This window comes from Emydura macquarii, unplaced genomic scaffold (assembly GCF_026122565.2).
Source record: "Emydura macquarii macquarii isolate MOO-44397 ecotype Brisbane River unplaced genomic scaffold, CSIRO-AGI_Emac_v2 contig_3390, whole genome shotgun sequence".
NCBI classification, from domain to species: Eukaryota; Metazoa; Chordata; order Testudines; family Chelidae; genus Emydura; species Emydura macquarii.
The window spans coordinates 7,085,570-7,106,599 of record NW_027133527.1 but is presented as its reverse complement, the minus strand read 5'-3'; the positions used below and the strand labels follow the sequence as shown (position 1 = coordinate 7,106,599).

Below are 21,030 nucleotides of genomic sequence, written 5' to 3'. Positions count from 1 at the left end.
TTGAAGAAACTGAGCTTGATAAATTTATGGAGGGGATGAAATGATGGGACAGCCTCGCTTGGCAATTGACTGATTTTTGGTAGATATGCCAATGGCCTGTGACGGGGTGTTAGATGCGGTGGATTCTGAGTTAGAGAGAATTCTTTCTTGGGTGACTGGCTGGTGAGTCTTGCCCACGTGCTCAGGGTTTAACTGATCGCCATATTTGGGGTTGGGAAGGAATTTTCCCCAAGGGCAGATTGGCAAAGGCTATGGGTTTTTTTTCCCCCTTCCTTGGTAGTATGGGGCATGGCTCACTTGCTGGTGGATTCTCTGTACCTTAGAGTATTTAAACCATGATTTGAGGACTTCAATAACTCAGTCATAGGTTAGAGATTTATTACAGGAGTGGGTGGGTGAAGTTCTGTGGTCTCCGTTGTGCAGGAGGTCAGACTAGATGATCATATTGGTCCCTTCTGACCTTAGAGTCTACGAGTCTAAGAAACTATACCTGCAAGTTCAGTACAAGTGTTCAATAAGACAGTTACTTGATGATAGCACTTTCAAAGCACAAGGAAATGAGATTTTAAAAAACAGGCTTGTCTTTAACAGCTATATTATAACAACCAAGATTATTTTGAGGGGGAAAAAAAAACATTAAAGCCATATCCTAGATTTTTTTAAAACTTAAATAATGATTCACATACCTTTTTTTGAGCAGCTTCCTTCTTTTTCTTGTCTTCTTTTCTCTTTTTCCTTTCTTCCATCAACTGTTCTTCCTCTTCTTGCACTAAATCCCTGAACCACACAGTTTGTAATTAACTCACCCAAAATGCATTTGGTACACATTTCTATTCCTTTTAGAAGTGCCCTTAAAGAGATACGGGAATTTTATCCCCAATTTGTTTATTGCATAAAATTTCTAAAAGGTATAATTTACTCTAAATTAAGATAATATATATGGTCATTCTATATCACAAGTGGTAAACATTGTTTATTATGGCGTGTGTTTTAATAGGCTTATTTTTCAATATGGAACATCCAGGAGAAGAGATCCCTCCTTTATACTCCTGAAATTTAAAAAAAAACATGTGCAGTGCCATTCTACATATGGTACTTCCTCTCTATCAAATGACATAATTAAGGCTTATTCTTTTTAGTTTAGCTTTAATTCACAAGTCAGTGTTAGATCTACAGGGTTGGCATGATTCCGATACAATTTAATCTTTACCTTCTGCTGTGAATTAGCTCTGAAATTGAACATTTATTGGTCAAATTTGCCCCATCTTCTTACAGACAAAACCAGCTTCCACAGACAAATGTTAAAATAGCAACATAGTCTAAGAGTTGGATCCTGAAATCCTTATATAAATTTAAATTCATCCTTACATACTTCATGCAACGCAGAATGTTCACCACCAATGCAGCTGTTGAGCCCTATGATGTATTCTACTCTCACTTTCTAGGCAGACTTAAAAACACTCCATTCTGGCAGTTAGAATGGAATTTTAGGCCTTTGAACAAGATGGAGAACATATGAATAGAATAAAAGAAAGTTAAAATTCAAGAGCAGTGAGGATTCAAGTATTCCTATACTACATAAAGCAAGAAATGGTAAAATAGTAACAAAGACAAACAGTAAGGTTTAGAGTAAATTGCAGGTTTAAGGAAGTTTAAGGCAATAAGAACATAATGGCCATACTGGGTCAGACCAGTGGCCCATCTAGTCCAGTTTCCTTTCTCTGACAGTGGCCAGTGGCAAATGCTTCAGAGGGAATGAACAGAACAGGGAAATGTCAAGTGATCCATCTCCCAATGTCAAGTTCCAGCTACTGACAGTTGGAAGTTTAGGGACACCCCAGAGCATGGTGGTGTCCCCCTGATCATCTTGGCGAATAGCGACTGATGGACCTATTCTCCATAAACTTATCTAATCCTCTTTTTTAAGCCCAGTTATACTTTTGGCCTTAACATCCATTGGCAACGAGTTCCAGAGGCTAAATGTAGTTATATGAGGAAGTATTTCCTTATGTTTGTTTTAAACCTGCTGCCTATTAATTTCATCCGGTGATCCCTGGTTCTTGTTATGTGAAGGGGTATATAACACTTCCTTGTTCACTTTCTCCACACCATTCATGATTTTATAGACCCCTATCTTATCCCCTCTTAGCTGTGTCTTTTCTAAACTGAACAGTCCTTTTTTAATCTCTCCTTGAGTGGAGGCTGCTCAATACTCCTAATCATTTTCATTGCCTTTTCTCTGTATCTTTTCCAACTCTAATATATCTTTTTTGTGATGGGGCAACCAGAACTGTATGCAGTATTCCCACGTGTGTGCTTACCATGGATTTATATAGTGACATTATGATATTTTCTGTTTTGTATCTATCCCATGCCTAATGGTTCCTAACATTCTTTTAGCTTTTTTGACTGCTGCTGCACACTGAGCAAATGTTTTCAGGGAACTATCCACAATGACTCTAAGATATTTTTCTTGAGTGGTAACAACTAATTTAGAATCCATCATTTTGGGATTATTTTTTCCAATGTTCATTATTTTGCACTCAACATTGAATTTCATCTGCAATTTTGTTGCCCAGTCATCCAGTTCTGAGAGATCCCTTTGTGACTCTTCAGAGTCAGCTTTGTACATAACTATCTTGAGTAATTTTGTACTGTCTACAAACTTTGCCACCTCATTGTTCACCCCTTTTCCAGCTCATCTATGAATATGATTAACAGCACAGGTCGCAGTACAGCTCTTTGGGGGACCCCAGTATTTTCCTTCTTCCATTGAGAAAAACAGTTGAAGAAATGGTCTAGAGTCTAGACTACAAAATTAAGTCAATTTGGGTCAACCTATTTGTGCACGTCTACATTCAAATTTGCCTCCAGCCAACTTAAGCACCCTGTTACAGCAACAGAGTAAAAGGACCTCCCCAAATGGTGTAAAGCTATGGCTGACCTACTGAGGTTGATGCAGTGCCAGTGTGGACATTCCATGACCTTTGTTGACCTTAACAGTCCTCCAGCAGCTGTCCCATAATGCCCAATTGCTTACAATAAGTGACCACTCTGGTCACAGTTGTAAACTCCATTGCCTAAGGGTCATGGAGACCAGAAGCCACCACCCCATTTAAGCCCCCTGCAAATTTTTGAAATGCCTTTTCCTGACTGCCCACCTTGGTGAGCACACCTAGAAGCTCCACCTTCTTGTGTGCAACTGCTCAACCAACCATGCTAGTTCCATGCACTAAAGATGCTACTGCCTGAAGTGGAAAGGAGGTATTTATTGGATCTAGGGAGAAGAGGCCATGCAAGTACAGCTAAGAACCATCCAAAGAAATGTGACTGATGAAAAGGAAGGGACATTGGGCATATATTTTTCCTTACAACATTTAAATTTAAACATGGCATCTCGCTTATAGCCAAGTTAGCAAGACACAGGTATTCACTTTTCATTGTTTCACTTGTACAAGAAAAGACAGCGGTACAACAAACAGAGGGAGAGTTGGTGTCTGCTTTTCATTGGGTTACGTGAGATGGGGGGACATGGAGAAGTTTGCTCATGTACACAGGGATGTCACTTGTAGCCTCCTAAAAGATCTTTATGAAAAACTTTCATGGAGATACTCTGCAATCTTCTTCCAAACATTTTTAAGGATTGCTGAATTATTTCTTCCTCCATGGTAGGACACTTTCCTATGCCACTTTGTGATGAGTTTGGCAGGCACCACTGCAGTCATCCGGGTAGCAGCATATGGAGCACAGACAGCTTTTGGACAGCAGCAGCAGTTGATCTCTTTGCGTCTGTTACTATCAGGAATGAGATATCAGCTAAAAGCACCAGCGCCTTTGGAAAATAGTGCCAATATTCAGTGCCAATGCCCTATATAGGTACCCCTGGAACAGGGACTGAGAATTTATTGTTTAATGCAACAAAAATGTCTTCCCTCTGCCTTACCCCCGGCGGGCCACACTCCCCAGAGCTGAGACTGGAGAGCCGTGCTGTGCAGAGGCACTCCAAAGCTGAAGTGTCCATAAGCATGTCTTATTAAGAGTTTTTAACGGGAATAAGGGACAGAAGTTTTGAAATTATCTTTCCCTTTTTATTGTGACCAACTCCAATGCTGCATCCATCTGATTTTACGAGCAGCTGCCTTTCTGGCCTTCAGGGGTGCCCACTCTAAGTTTGCAGAGTGACTGACCTTGATGAGGAGGAGAAAGAAGATGACTAGAGAGGCCATGTTCAGTGAGATCCTGCAAGCATTGGCCCCCGGGTGCCAGAGACCCAAGGTACGCCACTGAGGAGTCCCAGTAGGAAAAGGAGAGGAAGGTGCACCAGGCCATAATGAATCTTCCCAGGGAACAAACCCAAATACTGCACACCGTGGTTGACATACAGGTCCAAAAATCCCGCCCTTTCCATTTCTTAAATAACTATGTTAGCAGCTCCCTATACCCCCCAACGTACCACACAGGTCACAATTACTTTTAGCACTCCACGCCAAGGGACAGCAAAAAAAACCCCAACAAAACACAGCTTCACACACTGACAGTGATTCTTATAGGTCAGTGTGTTTGTATAGCCACAATGACCTACATTTGCACCATGAAACGGACACAGGTGTTTGCTGGCTTTCCAATTTTAAAGGTCCATTTTGTTAAAAGTTTGTATTACATTGCCTGTTTTTTGCATATTGGTTTTGTGCATTGTTTTTGTCTCCATAAATGTTTATCTTTGAAGAATAAAATTATCTTTATTAGTTCACAACAAATGCTGCAAAACACATAGCAGTACTCAAAGCACGCAGTATTTGTAAATGTACAGCACTACGGAACTCTCAACTTCAGGAACACAGTACATTTATAACTGACAGCAAGCACTACAAATTCCTAACATCTGGGCCTGAAGCTTTGGGGGTTAACAGTGCATTAAAGAACAGTACTGGGGCTCACTATTGAAATGTTCTTTCAAAAGCCTCCTTCAACAACATAGCTCCCTGTTGAGCTCTTGTAATGGCCTTTGTGTCTGGTTGTTTAAAGTCAGTAAGCACCTTCACCTTCCCCGCCCATGGCAGTTTTCCCCCTTTGCCTCACAGATATTATGCAGGACAGCTATATCCATTGGGATATTTTTCTCTCCGAGATTCAATTTAGTGAACAAATGCTGCCAGCATCCCTTCCTTCTACCACATTCAGCTGTCGTTCTGCACCTGCTGAGCTGGTAGTTGAATTTTTTCTTGGTGCTGTCAAGGTGGCCAGTGTGCAGCTTTATGAGGCAGAGGAATAAGGGATAAACTTGGTCTTCCAGAACCACTATTTTCATTTCAGTATTCCCAGTGGCAATCCACTAGTCAGGAGAAAGTGTCCCAGCTTGCAGCTTTCTGAAAAGTCTAGTGTTCTTAAGATGTAGGTGGCACATACTTTCCCTGACCAGCCCACACGGATATTGGTCAAGTGCCCCAGCAATCCACCAATGCTTGCATAACTATAGAAAAAAAGCCCTTTCTGTTGAGGTACTCCATGGCAAGGTAGGCTGGTGCCAGAACAGGGATGTGCAAGCCATCTATTGCCCCACTGCAGTTCAGGAGCCACACTGTTGCAAACCCACGTGCTATGTCCTGCAGTCCTGCATAGCAAAGATGATATATGGCCCCCACTGTGGATTTTCTAATGCAAAAATAATTTCACACTAACAGGAGCAATCTGGCATTATAAGCTGGCACAATGTGATTGCCGCTTGCTTCTCCACTGTCAACACAACTCTCACTGTGGTGCTGCTACACTAGATGGTTGGGACAAGCTCAGCACACAAATCCAGGAATGTGGCTTTTCACACTTAAAAGTTCTGTAGCCATTGCTTGTCATCCCAAACCTGCATTACGATGTGATCCCACCAGTCAGTGCTTGTTTCTCAGGCCAAGAAGTGGTGCTCTACCATCTGCAGCTGCTCTGTGAATGTCACCAACAACCCTGAATTGTTTTTCACTATGCGTCTCAGCAAACTGTCCTCAAAGAAATTGTCATATCCTCCATTGTTGCAGTACTTCCAATGGATCAGCAAATACAGGAGAATCATACGTCCTGTATTTGCAACGTTCATGAGAATAGCACAGAGCTCAGAGGGCTCTGTGCTTCTGTCAGAGATGAGGGAGAGGGAAAAGTGCTGCACAAGTTTCTGGGATTTAAAAAAAGGCATGAAAATTATATGGATGGCATTATGGGATGGAAAAAGTTGCATGCTGAGAACATGACACCTAGCGCCCAGAGATCCCTGGGTCTTTTCTATCCTACAATACATCGCAAGAAGTTCTCAAAAGGCATTGAAGCTTGTTGTGTAGACATGGATGAAGTGACTCAGTGGCTGTGATGAAGAAGAATTGCAGATTGAAAGAGAACCACAAATAACAAGGACAAGACTGCAGGAGTAGGCAGAAGAGAAAGTCAATATAAATTAAGAGTGCAACAAATCCATGATAGTCTGGAATGTTCTTGTGACTCTGAGTTAGATATCCCAGGCAGCAAGAATTTGCTTCTCTTCAGCAATACTACTATAATCAAGACTGCTCCCATTTAAAAAAAACAAACAAACAAACAAACAAAAACCCCCCCCCCCCCAAACAAAAAACCTACCAAGAGAACTTTGAAAAGCACTAGATAAACCTAACAACAAAAAAAAGTGACAATTGCTGTCCAATGACCCACCTGCAGATAAGGAACATGTTACCGTCACACTTGCCCCAAGAGAGATTTACTGGAGGCTTATTAGAACGAATTACTTCAAAATTCTACATCATAATGACGACATACATAAAATAAACAAATAAAATAAAACTATTCTATATTAGGGAAGTTTAGAAAGCCCACTCACAAGACACTGCACTGCCACTTCAGCATCTGAAAACGTTTCCAGTTCCACTGACTTGGATTCTCATCCCAGTAACACTTTCTAGATAGGAGGTGAGGCAAGATTACAAGTAAGAATTTTAAAGTTTTCTTCTAGTCATCTTGCATAGGTAGTGTTGTCTAAAGCACCACACACAATTGAAAGTCCTGAATCCTAACCCTGACTTTGTTTCAAGTTTGTTCTGTTGCCATGGTCAAGACATTCACCCTCTGTCTTAATTTCCTCTGTTTGTATAATGCTTTGAATGGGGCTTGACAAATCCACTTACCTACTTACTATTGGTGAGTGGGCAGTTTCCCAGAGTGAGAGAAGATACCTAATCCTTTAATTTTTGCAGAATTCAGTATTTTTAAAATGAGGTCCTTAATATTTAGATAACCTTTCAAATGTGATGCAGTGTTATTTTCCTGAATCTGTAGGCCAACTGATCCACTCTCTTTGCCACTCCTAAAATTTTCAAGCAGCAGAAGTTAAATTAACAAGAGGTGGCCAGGGCTGCTACATAAAACTCTGTGGGCAGTGAAACTAATTAGACTCCATGTTCGTTCCACTCTCCTACTGCTTTGGAAAATTATGAGCAGCCGCTGATGCACTGGAGCAGCTAGACCTGTACAAGGCTGTTGGCTCTTCTCCATTTTTATATTACCTCCTTGCTAGTGGGTCTAGCATATTTTTTCAAGTCCAACCTTTGAATGTGTAGAGCACTGTATAAGTATTAACCACGCTATTCATCTAGCAGAAAAGCAGAATGGAGAGTTAAATAGCTATTTTAATTCTTAATTGGTTTTTTTGAGGGGGTAGAGGGCATGAAGGAGTGAGGGAAAAGAAGGTACTTTTATTACAAGCTTACTGATTAGCTAATGCTACTTTGCTAAAATTAATCCCATTTCTTTCATGTGTAGACTCAAATTCAGCTTTACTCACCACATAAGACATCTTGGTCTATTTAAAAGCACTGAGGGGAAAAAAACCAGGCCTTTTAATGAAGACGTGTGCTCTCCCAGTTAGACCATTTCAACGACGTGAAGACAAAGTCTGCTTGGCTGCTGTCTATAATGACAGTTTTTCTTTGGCAGCGAAGTTACATATAATTAGGCTTGGCAAACTGGTCAACTGACCAGCCAAATAATGTCAACTGACCATCAATTTGGCCATGGTCAATTATTCCAGCAAGAATGCCTTGAGATAGGTGGAGGTCTACATTTTTGATTGCATCATGGTGCCAACTGTTAGCAATCTTACTTAAACGTCTTGATCTCTTACTTTACATGCTAATGTCACATGTTGGGGAAAAGGTGAACTAATTGAAAGATGAGCATCTTGATTGGCTGGAATTTTCTAGAACAAACATTCTATGTATGTATGTATGTCTTTGTTTGTATACCAGGCCATCAATGTACATTGCAGTTTACAAAGCACGTTAAAATAATGACAAAAGATACAGATGAACCAGATGAAGTCAATAAAGATAATGAAAAGCAAGATGCTTGAAGAGTTGGCCAGCTGCCTACCTAGCATAAGTGCATTTAAAAATGACTTTTATAGTTGCTATGTGTTTATTTCATTTTTCTTTTCTTTTGTAACTGTTCAGTCTTGAATAATGTTCAAATTTAAATGCCAACTTAACACTGCTAAAAATGGTAATAATTCTTTCATTTGTTCAGAACTCCATTTCATTGTGTTTCACATTTTTCTGAGTTAAAATAACTCAGTTAAGTAACTTGTTTTTTGTAATTAGGTATAAGTATCTAAAAGCTAAGCCTAGTGGAGACCATAAAGTCTTACTCCTTTCTGTTACTATTGTTACTGTTCTAATAAATTCATACTTTAAAACATTTAATCACTTTTGATATATTTGACCAATGTTTGACCAGCAAATTGACCAATTATTTTTGGATTGCTCAAATGCTCAGTCCTATATACAACTATGAAACTGGGGTTTCCAACAGCAAAACAAGAATTTTTTTAAATCTTAAATAAAAGGTAAGACTACTTACTGCATTTTTACTATGCAAATACAAAAAGAGCGATAAACAGAAAAATCAGATAACTAACAAATTCCTATAAAAACTACTGATAAGACTAACTTGCGTAATTTAGAAATACACCAAGAGCCTGCTTCAGTGTCGATACAGGGCTTAAAGTGGGGGCAGATTTCACTGTTTTATAGGAAAGAGCCACATATGCTTTCAATCTATTTCTACTCCTGAGAGTATTGAACAGTTTCAGCTTTCGTGGCAATTCACATCAATATACTTGCTAGCTTTTCAACAGACAGAACAGTGGCTCCCATGCTGGCTGCCTGTTAGTTTAGGTGGTGTCCAAATAAGTAAAAAACCAAACAGCAGCCTCTCTTTGTGGGTACCTCTACTTGACAGAGAACTGTTACGTTCAAGTATCCTGCAGAAAGTTCCAGCTTTTTTGAGAAAGCCAACACCACCATTGTTGCTGCTCATTTGAGTCCCAGCTCCCGATATCTTGCTGAAAAATCTCAAAGCTGGGGCAGAAGGCCAACCTGAACTTTAAAACAACTCTCCTCCAACATGGGACAATGCCACAACAATGACCTTTTAACTTCATTGCTTGTAAGATCTTGGCATGGTAGTATGTTTCCACAGCACTGAAAAAGAAAGGAAAATTCCAAGACCTCAGAATACTTACAGGACATATAAGAACCTGAGTCTCTATTAACTTTGTCCTAAATACAATATGATCTCTCTTTGTGGGCTGACCTAAACATCAACTGATGTATTGAATCTAGAAGGTAAAAATATCATTTTACCCAGATTAGAAGAGAGAAGAGCCAGGACAGGATTTATGTACTTTCAAACCTAAAAAAAAATGTACCAAATATAAATATTTGATAATTTCCCCTCCCTTCCCATTCTTTTTAATTTGTTTGTCTCCACAGAACATAAGTTCTTTGGAGCAGAAACCATGTGTACCTCTGTGTATAGCTCCTAGCATAACTGGGACCTTATTATGACCAAATCACTTCTGGAATATGAGGATTAATTAATAAAGCTACTAGAAGACAAACTGCTTTCTTTTTGATGTTGAATGTGCCACCATCATTGTCACCTTCAAGTTGCTTCATGAGAATGTTCTCTCCTATCCTCATCTTCAAGGCCCTGAACTTCACTGGTTTGCAACTTTGCTCTCACTTCATCCTGCACCCCCCTCACTCCTTATTCCTTCTTCCATAATACCCCCTTACATTTGGAATAACAGTTTCTTGTGCACCAATCTTCTGCCTCTCTATCACTTTTAGGTCGCCTATTGCAAGTACTTGTGAGCACATGTGGTGTGTTACATGGATACTATTGCTTGCAATGTCAAAATGGTCTAGCAGAGACAGGGCTCTAGAGTGCTTTGGAAAAGTATGGGTGAAGTACAATGCAAAGGGAAGCACAATGCAATACAAAATCTTTGCTCTTAAAAATACTGATCATGGGCCAAGCAATCTTGCTGTCATTCAAGATTTTTTTTACAGAGTGACTTATTTCTGCATGACAGACAGAGTGATTGTTATTTACACAAGACAGCTCAGGTTATTGCATTTTCTCTTGCTTCTTCTATGCACTGGGTTAACATATATAGAGATCTCAAAACAAAGGCATGTCTAATATTTGTCTGCACTTGACACGCACAAGACCCAGTCCTGTGTTAGGGTATGTCTTCACTGACGGCGGGAAATCCGCCGCCATCAGATCCATTTCTTGGGATGGACTGAGCGGAAGTGAAGACCCACTCAATCGATCCGGAGATCGACTTAATAAATCCACCCCCGGAAAGAGTAATGCTGCGTCGACAGGAATGCATTTCCTGTTGGCACAGCGTAGTGGAGACAGGAGGTAGAACAGACTTTAAGAAGTCAATGGAAGATACTCAAGCTACTTCCGTCAACTGCTGCCGAATTTGCCGGTAAGGGTAGACCAGGCCTTAGACCATAAGAGTGCAGCGTGGCCATTCTGTACTTTACCATCCGTACAATATGGTCATAGGTCTGGCTTAACCTGAGGACTGCCTTGCTGCAAAGATGACCTCTGCAACGGCAGAAGGCTGATATATGGATTCATAAGCCTCACACACTCCTCAATACCAGCATACCAGGGAAAATGGATGAGGCTACAAAAAGAGGGGCGTGGCTGAGAAAACTCACGGTGATCCTGGTCTATTTTCTGCCTCCTGTGACAGCTACAGGTCAGTTTAAATGACAGCAGTTTTTAGGCTGCTCTAACAGCAGGAGATAATGATCCACCATAGAGCTGCAGTAGAAACAGTGCAGTTAAAAGTAGAAATTAAAGCTACATTTGTACATCACTTTATACTTGCACACTGTACATTTCTGGCTATATCTAAAGCTCTTACCCTGATATTCAGTAGGACTTGGTTCAGTGTATTTATTTTCCAGCCCAGACTAGTTGCTATGGCAGCTAATGGAGAAAACACGCAGGTCAGAAGTCAGTCTATTCTAAGAAAACTAACTTCTAGATGCCATCAGTGGCTTTTATTTTTGCTAGGCAATGAAATACATTTACATTTTACTTTCTTAAGCAGAAGAAAACTGAAATTAACTAATTCTTAGTTCAGACAGATACTACTTCTGTAAGGTCTCCCTGGAGTAGAGGAAGCATTATGTAATCAACTAGTCAACACTGCATGATGTTCATTTGATGTGCCCTTCTGTTCCTATAGCATACTATATTTACAATATTGTATTATCCTGGCAAGTTTCTCTCAATAAAGTGTTAAGAAAAATCACTAATCAGCTCATGGTTTTGTACCAGAATTTTTTAGTATTGTACCAATGCAAAGATCACTGATTTGAAAAAGTCATTCAGGTTTTAGGAAAGCAATACAGAATAAAATGCATATGCATTTTAAAGAGCAAGCTTCATCCTGAATATTGTTTTCAAAACAAAAATATTCCAAGTGTGAATGTAGATACAACAAAGGTGAATGAAATTAGATTAGTCAACCTGGCTCCAAACCTGCTGCACCTACACTAATAACATTACCATTTTAGTCTGCAACTCTGAAACTCATCCTGAATACTGATGACTAATGCAGTAATATAGTAAGAATGTTTTGCCACACTCATTTTCTACACAGTAATCCTAAAATTCCTAAACTTCAAAATTTACACACTCTATTCTTACCTACTTAAAGGAATTGATTTGGAAGCCAAAGCCTATGAAAAATATTGTAACGTGAGATCCTGTTGGCCGTCAGGTCACTGCTGTAGCAATATACTACATGTTAAGTGTGAGCCTATATCAACAGAAGAAACATAATACTTATGCAATCAGAACCCAACAACATTAAAATAAATGGCAAACTATTTTTAACACTGCTTCTCAAGATGAGAAAGTGTTATCACAACAACTGTTTCCCATCCGCTGACTCCAGACATTAATAGTTGGTAACGTCTGAACAGCACTTAGCATTTATATAGTTTTTTGTGTGCAAAGTATCATCTTCAGCTTTGATACTTTCCACTGTACAACAAGAAATGCCACAGAAACTAACAGCAGGATGTAAAGCTAAGGAACGAACTAGTTTCTTTCACTGACCACACCTCTCCCACTGACTTAATATAGCAGAGGTGCTCAGAGAAGCATCGTAGGTGTATTCTTTGACTTTCCAGATAAGGCATACAAAAATAGGGACTCAAAGTAGTTAATTCTGCTTCATATGCTCAAAAGAAATATATAAGCAAAATTCCATTATATTCACCACCACACACCTGCACATCGCTAAAATGCATGTATGTATTGGGAATTTCCTTTTCCCACTACATAATTGAATTAATATGTTCAAAGTTAAATGGTCTTAATTGAAATGCAAACCTTATTTTTCAATTTAGATCAACTGAACATGAAATTACGCAGGCAATACCAAATTCAAATTTCAGATTGAAGCAAAGGCCTTCCATTTAAATATCATATCTTAAAAGACAACTGAGACCAAATGAAAATGGATCTTCCTTTCAAGAGGGACCCTTTAAGTTTGATGACTATACTCTATTTGAGGAGAAAAAGGAAGCTTCTACTATCTGTATAATTATGAGTACACGAAGTGCCAGATAAGTGTGGCAGTTAATTTAATTCCAAAATGGACAATCAGATTTTTGTGGACTCTAATGATACCTCACTCAACATAAATCTGGTTCATACAAGTAAAAGAAAATACAAATGAGAATTCAGAATTATTGGCTCTTTGTTCAACAAAGGATAGGTCTACGCTACAGACACTACAGCAGCACAACTACGTGCTACAGCTGTGCTGCTGTACTGCAGTCACTTGCTACAGTGACAAACTTCCCATCACCATAGTTAAACCACCTCCATGACAGGTGGTAGCTAGGTCAACAGAAGAATTCTATTCCGGAGTTAGGTCACCTTAACTTGGCAGCTAGGCCGCTGTAGCGCCATAGAGTAGATGCTTCCGACATTGAGAGAAGAGGGTTTTCTGTAGATGCAGGCAATCCCCAAGCAGCAGAAGCTAGGGTGAAAGAATAATTCTTCCATCAATCTAGCTAGGAGTTAGGTCAGTTTAACTATGGCGTTCACACCCCTGAGCAACATAGCTATGTCGATCTCAATTTTTAGTGTAAACCACACCTGAGAAGGACATGTTTCCCTTGGTGAGAGGCAGAGGGGTTTAGGGGACTAAACCCAGGAATAGGATCTAGGGACTTCTGAATTCTAGTCAAAGTTGTGTCATTTACTCACTGTATGATCTTTGGCAAGTAACTGAAAAGAATATCAATTTAGAAACCATTTTCTGAAAACAAATACCCTTTTTATCTATGCTACCACCACCACCTTTGGCTATTGCAACTGAAAGGATGTTACAATCTTTACTTTGCCCGATTCATTTTATTTAATTTGTGCCCTACATTAAGACTATAAGAATGGCCATACTGGGTCAGACCAATGGTCCCTCTAGCCCAGTACCCTGTTTTCCAACAATGGCTGGTGCCAGATGCTTCAGAAGGAATTATTAAGTAATCCATCCCCTGTCATCTAGTCCCAGTTTCTGGCAGTCAGAGACTTAGGGACACTCAGAGCATGGGGTTGCGTCCCTGACCATTTTAGTTAGCTAACAGCCATTGATACACCTGTCCTCCATAAATTTACCTAATTCTATTTTGAATCCAGTTATACTTTAGGCCTGTACAACATCCCCAGGCAACAAGTTCCACAGGCTGACTGTGTGTTGTGTGAAGAAGTAGTTCCTTACATTTGTTTTAAGCCTGCTGCCTAGTAATGTCATTGGGTGACCCCTGGTTCTTGTGTTATGTGAAGGAGTAAATAACTTTCCTTATTCACTTTCTCTCCATGTTATTCATGATTTTACAGACCTCTATCATCTCTCCTCTTCGTCATCTTTTCTCTAAACTGAATCTTTTCACTCTCTCCTCATATGGAAGCTGTTTTATACCCGTTCATTTTCATTGCCTTCCTTTGTACCTTTTCCATTTCTAATGCATCTTTTTTGAGATGGGACGATCAGAACTGCATGCATTATTCAAGATGTGGGCATACTATGGATTTATATAGTGGCATTATGATATTTTAGGTCTTATCTATCCCTTTCCCTAATGGTCCTCAACACTGTTAGCTTTTCAGACTGCCACTGCCCATTGAGTGGATGTTTTCAGGGAAACGATGACTCCGAGATCTCTTTCTTGAGTGGTAACAGCTATTTTAGTATGTGTAGCTGGGATTATGTTCTCCAATGTGAATAACTGTCTACTGATCAACATCAAATTTCATCTACCATTTTGTTGCCCAGTCACCCAGCTTACTGAAACCCCTTTCTAACTCTTCGCAGTCAGCTTTGAAATTAGCTATCTTGAGTAATTGTGTATCATCTGAATATTTTGCCACCTCATTGTTTATCCCTTTTTTCAGATCATTTATGAATACATTGAACAGCACAGGTCCCAGTACAGCTCCTTGGGGGACCCTGCTATTTACCTCTCTCCACTGTGAAAACTATTTATTCCTACTATTATTTCCTATTTTTTAACCAGTTACTGATCCATGAGAGGATCTTCCCTCTTATCCCATGACTGCTTACTTTGCTTGAGAGCCTTTGGTGTGGGACCTTGCCAAAGTCTTTCTGAAAGTCCAAGTATTCTATATTGACTGGATCACCCTTGTACACACGCTTGTGAACTCCCTCAAAGAATTCTAATAGATTGACGAGGCATGATTTCCCTTTATAAAAGTGGTATTGATTCCTCCCCAACATAACTTGTTTATCTGTGTGTTTGATAATTCTGTTCTTTACTACAGTTTCAGCCAATTTGCTTGGTATGAGATTAGGTTTACCAGCCAGTAATTGTCAGGATCACCTCTGGAGCCTTTAAAAAAAAATTGGCACTACCTTAGCTCTCCTCCAGTCATCTGGTATAACGGCTGATTTAAGCAATAGGTTACATAGCGGCTCTGCAAATCCATATTCAAGTTCCTTCAAACTCTTGGGTAAATACCATCTGGTTCTGGTAACTTTTTACTTTGATAAATTAAACTTGTTCCCAAACCTCCTCTACTGATACCTCAATCTAGGACAGTTTCTCAGATCTGTCAACTAAAAAGAATGGCTCAGTTTGGACAATGTAAACAGATTAGTCAGTTTTAGTTTTTGTTTAATCACATTCATTATCTGGTTCGCACACCAGAACAATGCTAATTTCTGGGTCGCAAACATGGAGGAGAATGTTTATATCAAATCAACATTTTGATTATTTTAAAAAACAATATTTTAATTCATGAAAATATTTCCATTAATCTGAAGTTTCATAAAGACCTAGTTAGATTATGTAAAAACTTTGAGGCTAAATTAATTGACAGTGTCTCTTTAGCCTCTGTATTCTAGTTTTATGTGTGTAAAATAGGAATATGTACCTATGATCCTCAGGAGATGTAATGAGGATTCACTAGGTAATGTTTCTGAAGCTCTGAGTACTGTTATTATATAAAAAGGAGATGTTATGCAACATTAAGCTTGACGTTTTAATCAAGCATTCAGGTATTTACGGCTATTGGGGAAACTTACCTCTGAATGTTGTAGCATTAAAATCTCAGCCCTGACACTAGGTTTTGTGTGTATATTTATCTTGTAGTGAAATACTGAAAAAAGTGCAGTCCTTATACCCTGCTGATTTTAGTATTGATGTGAGAACTATCAGCTTTGTAGGGACCAATGGTCACTATTCTAATGGGCAATACATTAATACATGTGAACTCACTTAACAAGAGATTCTTTTTAAAATGATACTATGAAGGCTGTCTGGCCCAAAATTTGTCCTTATTGCCTTCAGTTCAAGAGTTTTGCTCCTTTTCAGAACAAATGACTCACCATTTTACTAGCAGCATCAGTTACTCAGCACTCACCTAACTCTATAACGAACTAGTCTGCATGTATGATAGACAAATGCATTAAGAAAGTTCAATCTCAAACTTCTAAAGCAGTGGTTCTCAACCTATTTATGACTGTGGACTGCATATGCAGCTCTGTGTGGTATGTAGCCCGCATCCACACAATATATATGCTATCTGTATGGCCCTGAAGAAGTCACCTGAGGATGGGCCGCAGCTGTGTGCTGATTGGGCCACAAGCGGTTGAGAACCACTGTTCTAAAGGGTTATGCTAAAAAGAAAAAAACATTCTTTTTCAGATTCAATTTTAACCACGTGTATATCTTGAGGATGTTAGCATTACCTCCATGTTTAAAAGATGTTCAAGTTAGGGGTTTGCAAGTCAAACAGATGACAGCAGAAAGAGCACTGCCACGTCTAAATTAGTGTCACATCAATCCCACAAGGTGGTGCTAGTTCATTTTAAAAGATTTTTTGCTAACAGATGACCAACAGATGCTTTTAGAAGTCTTCTACCTATGATGGAATTCTCCTAACATACTTTATTAGATTCATTGTGAACGAATTCAAGTGCTACAAATGTATGCCTCTGACTAGTGTGTCCTTATGATTATGTCTGCTGCAGCTAAACATATATTAAATGTAAAACTGCCCCATTAGTCCCAACTGAGGGGAAATTTCAGGATTAGGAGTGAGAGAAGGAGAGATGACAATTAACTACCAGGCACTCAACTAGCCAGCCTCTCAGTGGCCTTATATTACTAATAACTAGACTTCCTAGGAAAAGAAGATATGTATCAGTTCACTACCCTGACAGGATATGCATCAGTCTACATATGTCAATAGATAACGACACTGGATATACTGTTACTAAAAAACATATTCTGAAGTATAAATTGAAATTTCATATTGCATTTTAGGTTAATTGCACAATGTTTTGTGCTTTCCTAGTTTCTTTCTGTAGATTGCTTCCTATTTTACAAATAATTTACCTTTTTGCTAAAATACCCTATATTAAATGAGTCTATCACAAAGTTAACAATAGCAGTTTACCTAATGTCACTAATATGTTGTCCAGTAATTTAAAAATATGAAGCAAGGTAAAATTTTAAGGACATATTCTACAAGTCATTCTAATTGCAACTCTATGGAAAACCTCTACAATTCTACAGAAATGAGATATTTGATTAATTGGGGCCTAATTTTGTTAGAAAGATAGCTAACAGCACCTGCTGACTAGCAGCTCATTCTAGACTGTGACCAGACACCAAGGGCACTGCTGAATTTTGGGTTCAAAATTTGACTGCAGGTGCCACTAATACTACCCTATTCATACATTACTGACACCTTTGTGCAATGATCTGCAGTTCTGTCAGATCATTGAGGACACTGTTCCTCTCAACACAATTGGATACTGAGAGGTGTGATATTTGCATATAAAACAATAATGCTGTCAACTTGAAATCTAATTAATGTAAAGAAAAAAGTGAAAATGAAAAACTACACTGGCCAATTGAGTCCTCAGCCACATTTTGACTGGGCAATCACATTTCTGAAACTGTCATTCCCTCCGCCTCCCCCACCCCCGCTATTATGTAAAACATCCACAACCTAAAGGGGAAAAAGTGAAAGTGACTATATTCAACTGCTTTCAAATCTAATCTAAGGTTTCTAGTGACTAGTTACAAAGCAAACGGAAAAATTCTTAACAGTAGATGTAACATTTTCAGGTGTAAGTACTATTTTTAAGATGATCACCCTTTAAGCAGATCTAAGTTACACTACCCTTTAACTGTAAAAGGTCTTGGAACAGACATTTAGCATATACAGTAGAGCCTCAGTTATAAACACTTTAGGAATAGAGGTTATTTGTAACTCTGAAATGTTCATAACTCTGAACAAAATGTTATGGTTGTTCTTTAAAAAGTTTACAACTGAACACTGACTGAATACAGCTTTGAAACTTTACTATGCAGAAGAAAAATGATGTCTTTAACCACCTTAATTTAAATGAAACTAGCGAAAAACCAGTTTCCTTGTCTTGTCAATTTTTTAAAAACTTTTCCTTCTTTCTGGTAGTTTACGTTTAACAAAATGAGGTATTTGGTGTCTTTTTGGTTTTGTTTGGTCTCTGTGGCTGCCTGATTGCATACTTCTGGTTCCAAATGAGGTGTGTGGTTGACTGGTCAGCTCAAAACTCTGGTGTTCGTAACTCTGAGTTCTACTGTACATAAAACCTACATCCAATCCTACATTTGGAAATTTTTATGTCAAATCACTCAAATTCTTTAGACCTTACATTCTGGATATTTATTCTATATTTACACATTCTGATCAAAAGTTCCAATGTTTATGGAGGGTTTATTCCATTTTAAACTTCTGAAATACAATGTAATTGCATCTTTCATCTACAAAAATGCCATTCTCCCAATCACTCTGCACAAAAATGATATTTCTTATATGTAAAGCATGTTCATAAATAAAAGGAACTTAGTACTACAAGAACTTATTTTGCTTAAAAACAGATTACTTCAAACACCCACAAAAAACAAAATAGCCTGATCAAAAACCCCCAAGAACCATGTAGAACACAAAGTCACAATAGATTTTAAAAAACCCCAAAACTGTGATCCTAAATTGAAAGATTCTTTGACAATTCAAGCCATTTTGCTTATCAACAGGTGAAAAGAGTTAAAACACTCATAAGATGCTATAAATAAGTGTTCTTACACAATCTTTGTATATAAATGTAAATAAAGATAAAGCTTTTGGTAAGAAAAAAAAAGCTGTAAGAGGGGAACTATAGCTAATCAGGAAACCTATAAATACCATTTCAATGCAGATGCTAATAATCCAATAAATGAGCATCAACTACTTAGCTTTCCTGTATTTTGCTTTTAAATACTTAATTCTATGTAATAACTCCTCAGAAAATTGAAAATTTACTTCCTCTACCAGTGATGCCCATATAGCAAACACTGTTCTTTCCCATTTCTGAGATGCAGAAGTTGCCAGTATGTGCTCCATAAACACTAGCAACATCAGCATGATGTGCCACCGTTCTGGAGCATTAGTTTTACAATAGCACCTGGAAGTTCCAGTGGAGGCTGGGGCCCCAATGGGTTAGCCATTATACAAATACATAGTAAGAGCTGTCGCGGCCTTAAAGAATTTACAATCCAAATAGACAAGACAGACTGCGTGTGTGAATAAGGGACTAATATCCACATTTTACAGACAAAGAACTGAGGCAGTGAGTCCATTAATTAATTCACTAGTTCATGGTCACACAGAAAGTCTGTAGGAGATCCAGGAATTGAACCCAAATCCAAGTCCAGTGCCTTTATCATAAAACCATCCTTTCTCTGTGGAATACTGCAATTTTACTGCAGTCAAAAAAAAGAAAACTGGATCACCTGTGTAGGTCCATGTGAAAGGATAGGTTTTTCCTTCCCTAGTTTGGTAAGAGTACAAGAGAGATTTACTTTCCAGGGACATCTAGGCATTTATTTGTGGTCTGAGAACAACTTTGCTCATTGTAGCCATGTTAATCATTTTGCCTGCGAGAGGGTACTAAAACTGAAGCTCCTGGAACAGGGCAAATGGAAGGTTCCCTTTGCTCCTTCACATCCTTCTCAAGCTGCCAAATGGAAGGGATTGAGAACCCATGGCATCATAAGGACTCTTTTTTAAAAGTAACAAAACTGGCTAAGCCATTCACCTAATTGTCAAGGTCTTTCCTTTTTTTGGTCAGCTCCCCCTTTCATTTATTTTTTCTAACGTGGATGAGAAAGCCCTCATGGTACCATGTTGCTCTTATTTGCTAGAGTCTAAAGGTATGACCACACCGCGATAAAAAGACATGTGGCGATGAGCCTCAGGGCTTGAATCAACTGACTCAACCACAGGGCTCGGGCTGTAAGGTTAAAAATAGCAGTGTAAACGTTCAGGCTCAGGCTAGAGCCTGGGCTCTGAGACCTCACCAGAACATGGGCTCTAGCCTGAGCCTAAACATCTACATTGCTATTTTTAGCCCCTCAGCCTGAGTCAGTTGTCCTGGGCTTTGAGATTCACTGCTGCAGGTTTTTCACTGCTGAGTAGACGTATCTTAAGGCTCAGAGTGGGGATTTAGTACAATGCCTTTGGAGTAGGTCCGATGGGATAGCTGATTTGGATTAAAAAAATCCACTCTCTCAGAACCAAAATGTGGGTTGCAACCAGTGTGGACCAGAAGTTGTTCTGATTGCAATCTTCGGACTAGAAATACAGACGGAGGGATGTAGTGCTTTGTGAATTGTTTGCTGTAATTTTGCTTTTGTTTGTTTGTTTGTTTGTTTTTGTTTTCGTTTCCAAGAATAAAATTCTTGTTTCTAGTTAAAAATACTGCCGGATTTATTTCCAGTCATTTAACCTGCACTCTCAGTTCCACAACATGACTGGGGAAATAAAACACATCTCTTTCCAAATAGATGATTTCCTAAATTAGAAGAATTGTAAGGTACCATGAATATCTGGCATATACAATGTCCACCACTCTACTGCTTTCAAATTAACCATTTATTTACCCAGTGCTCACTCCTTAAGAGTTTTATAATTTTACAAAGATTAAACTCTTCCATTCTAGTTTTTAGGGACGTATTCTTCCAATTAACAATTTACACAGCTGTTGCATGATGTTCTCTTGCACATTACTTGTTCAACTATATAGCAGTCAGTGTTGAACATACTGAATAATGGGTGATGTTT

General features: G+C 38.9%; 1 protein-coding gene across 11 annotated transcripts in view; it reads right to left on the bottom strand.

The window, feature by feature from the left end:
* The window catches only part of TNRC6A (trinucleotide repeat containing adaptor 6A), a 164,461-nt gene that overhangs the window by 45,100 nt on the left and 98,331 nt on the right, over positions 1–21,030 (bottom strand). For 5 of the 11 annotated variants that reach the window (XM_067534175.1, XM_067534169.1, XM_067534170.1 and 2 more), the window contains 2 exons: positions 6,854–6,931; positions 687–777 (listed from right to left, as the gene is read on the bottom strand). In XM_067534175.1, the coding sequence (XP_067390276.1) occupies positions 687–777; positions 6,854–6,879 (117 nt within the window). In that variant the 5' untranslated portion in view covers positions 6,880–6,931. Of the gene's footprint in view, positions 1–686; positions 851–6,853; positions 6,932–21,030 lie in introns of those variants that run through there. The other 6 variants (XM_067534180.1, XM_067534173.1, XM_067534176.1 and 3 more) reach the window with 2 other exon arrangements.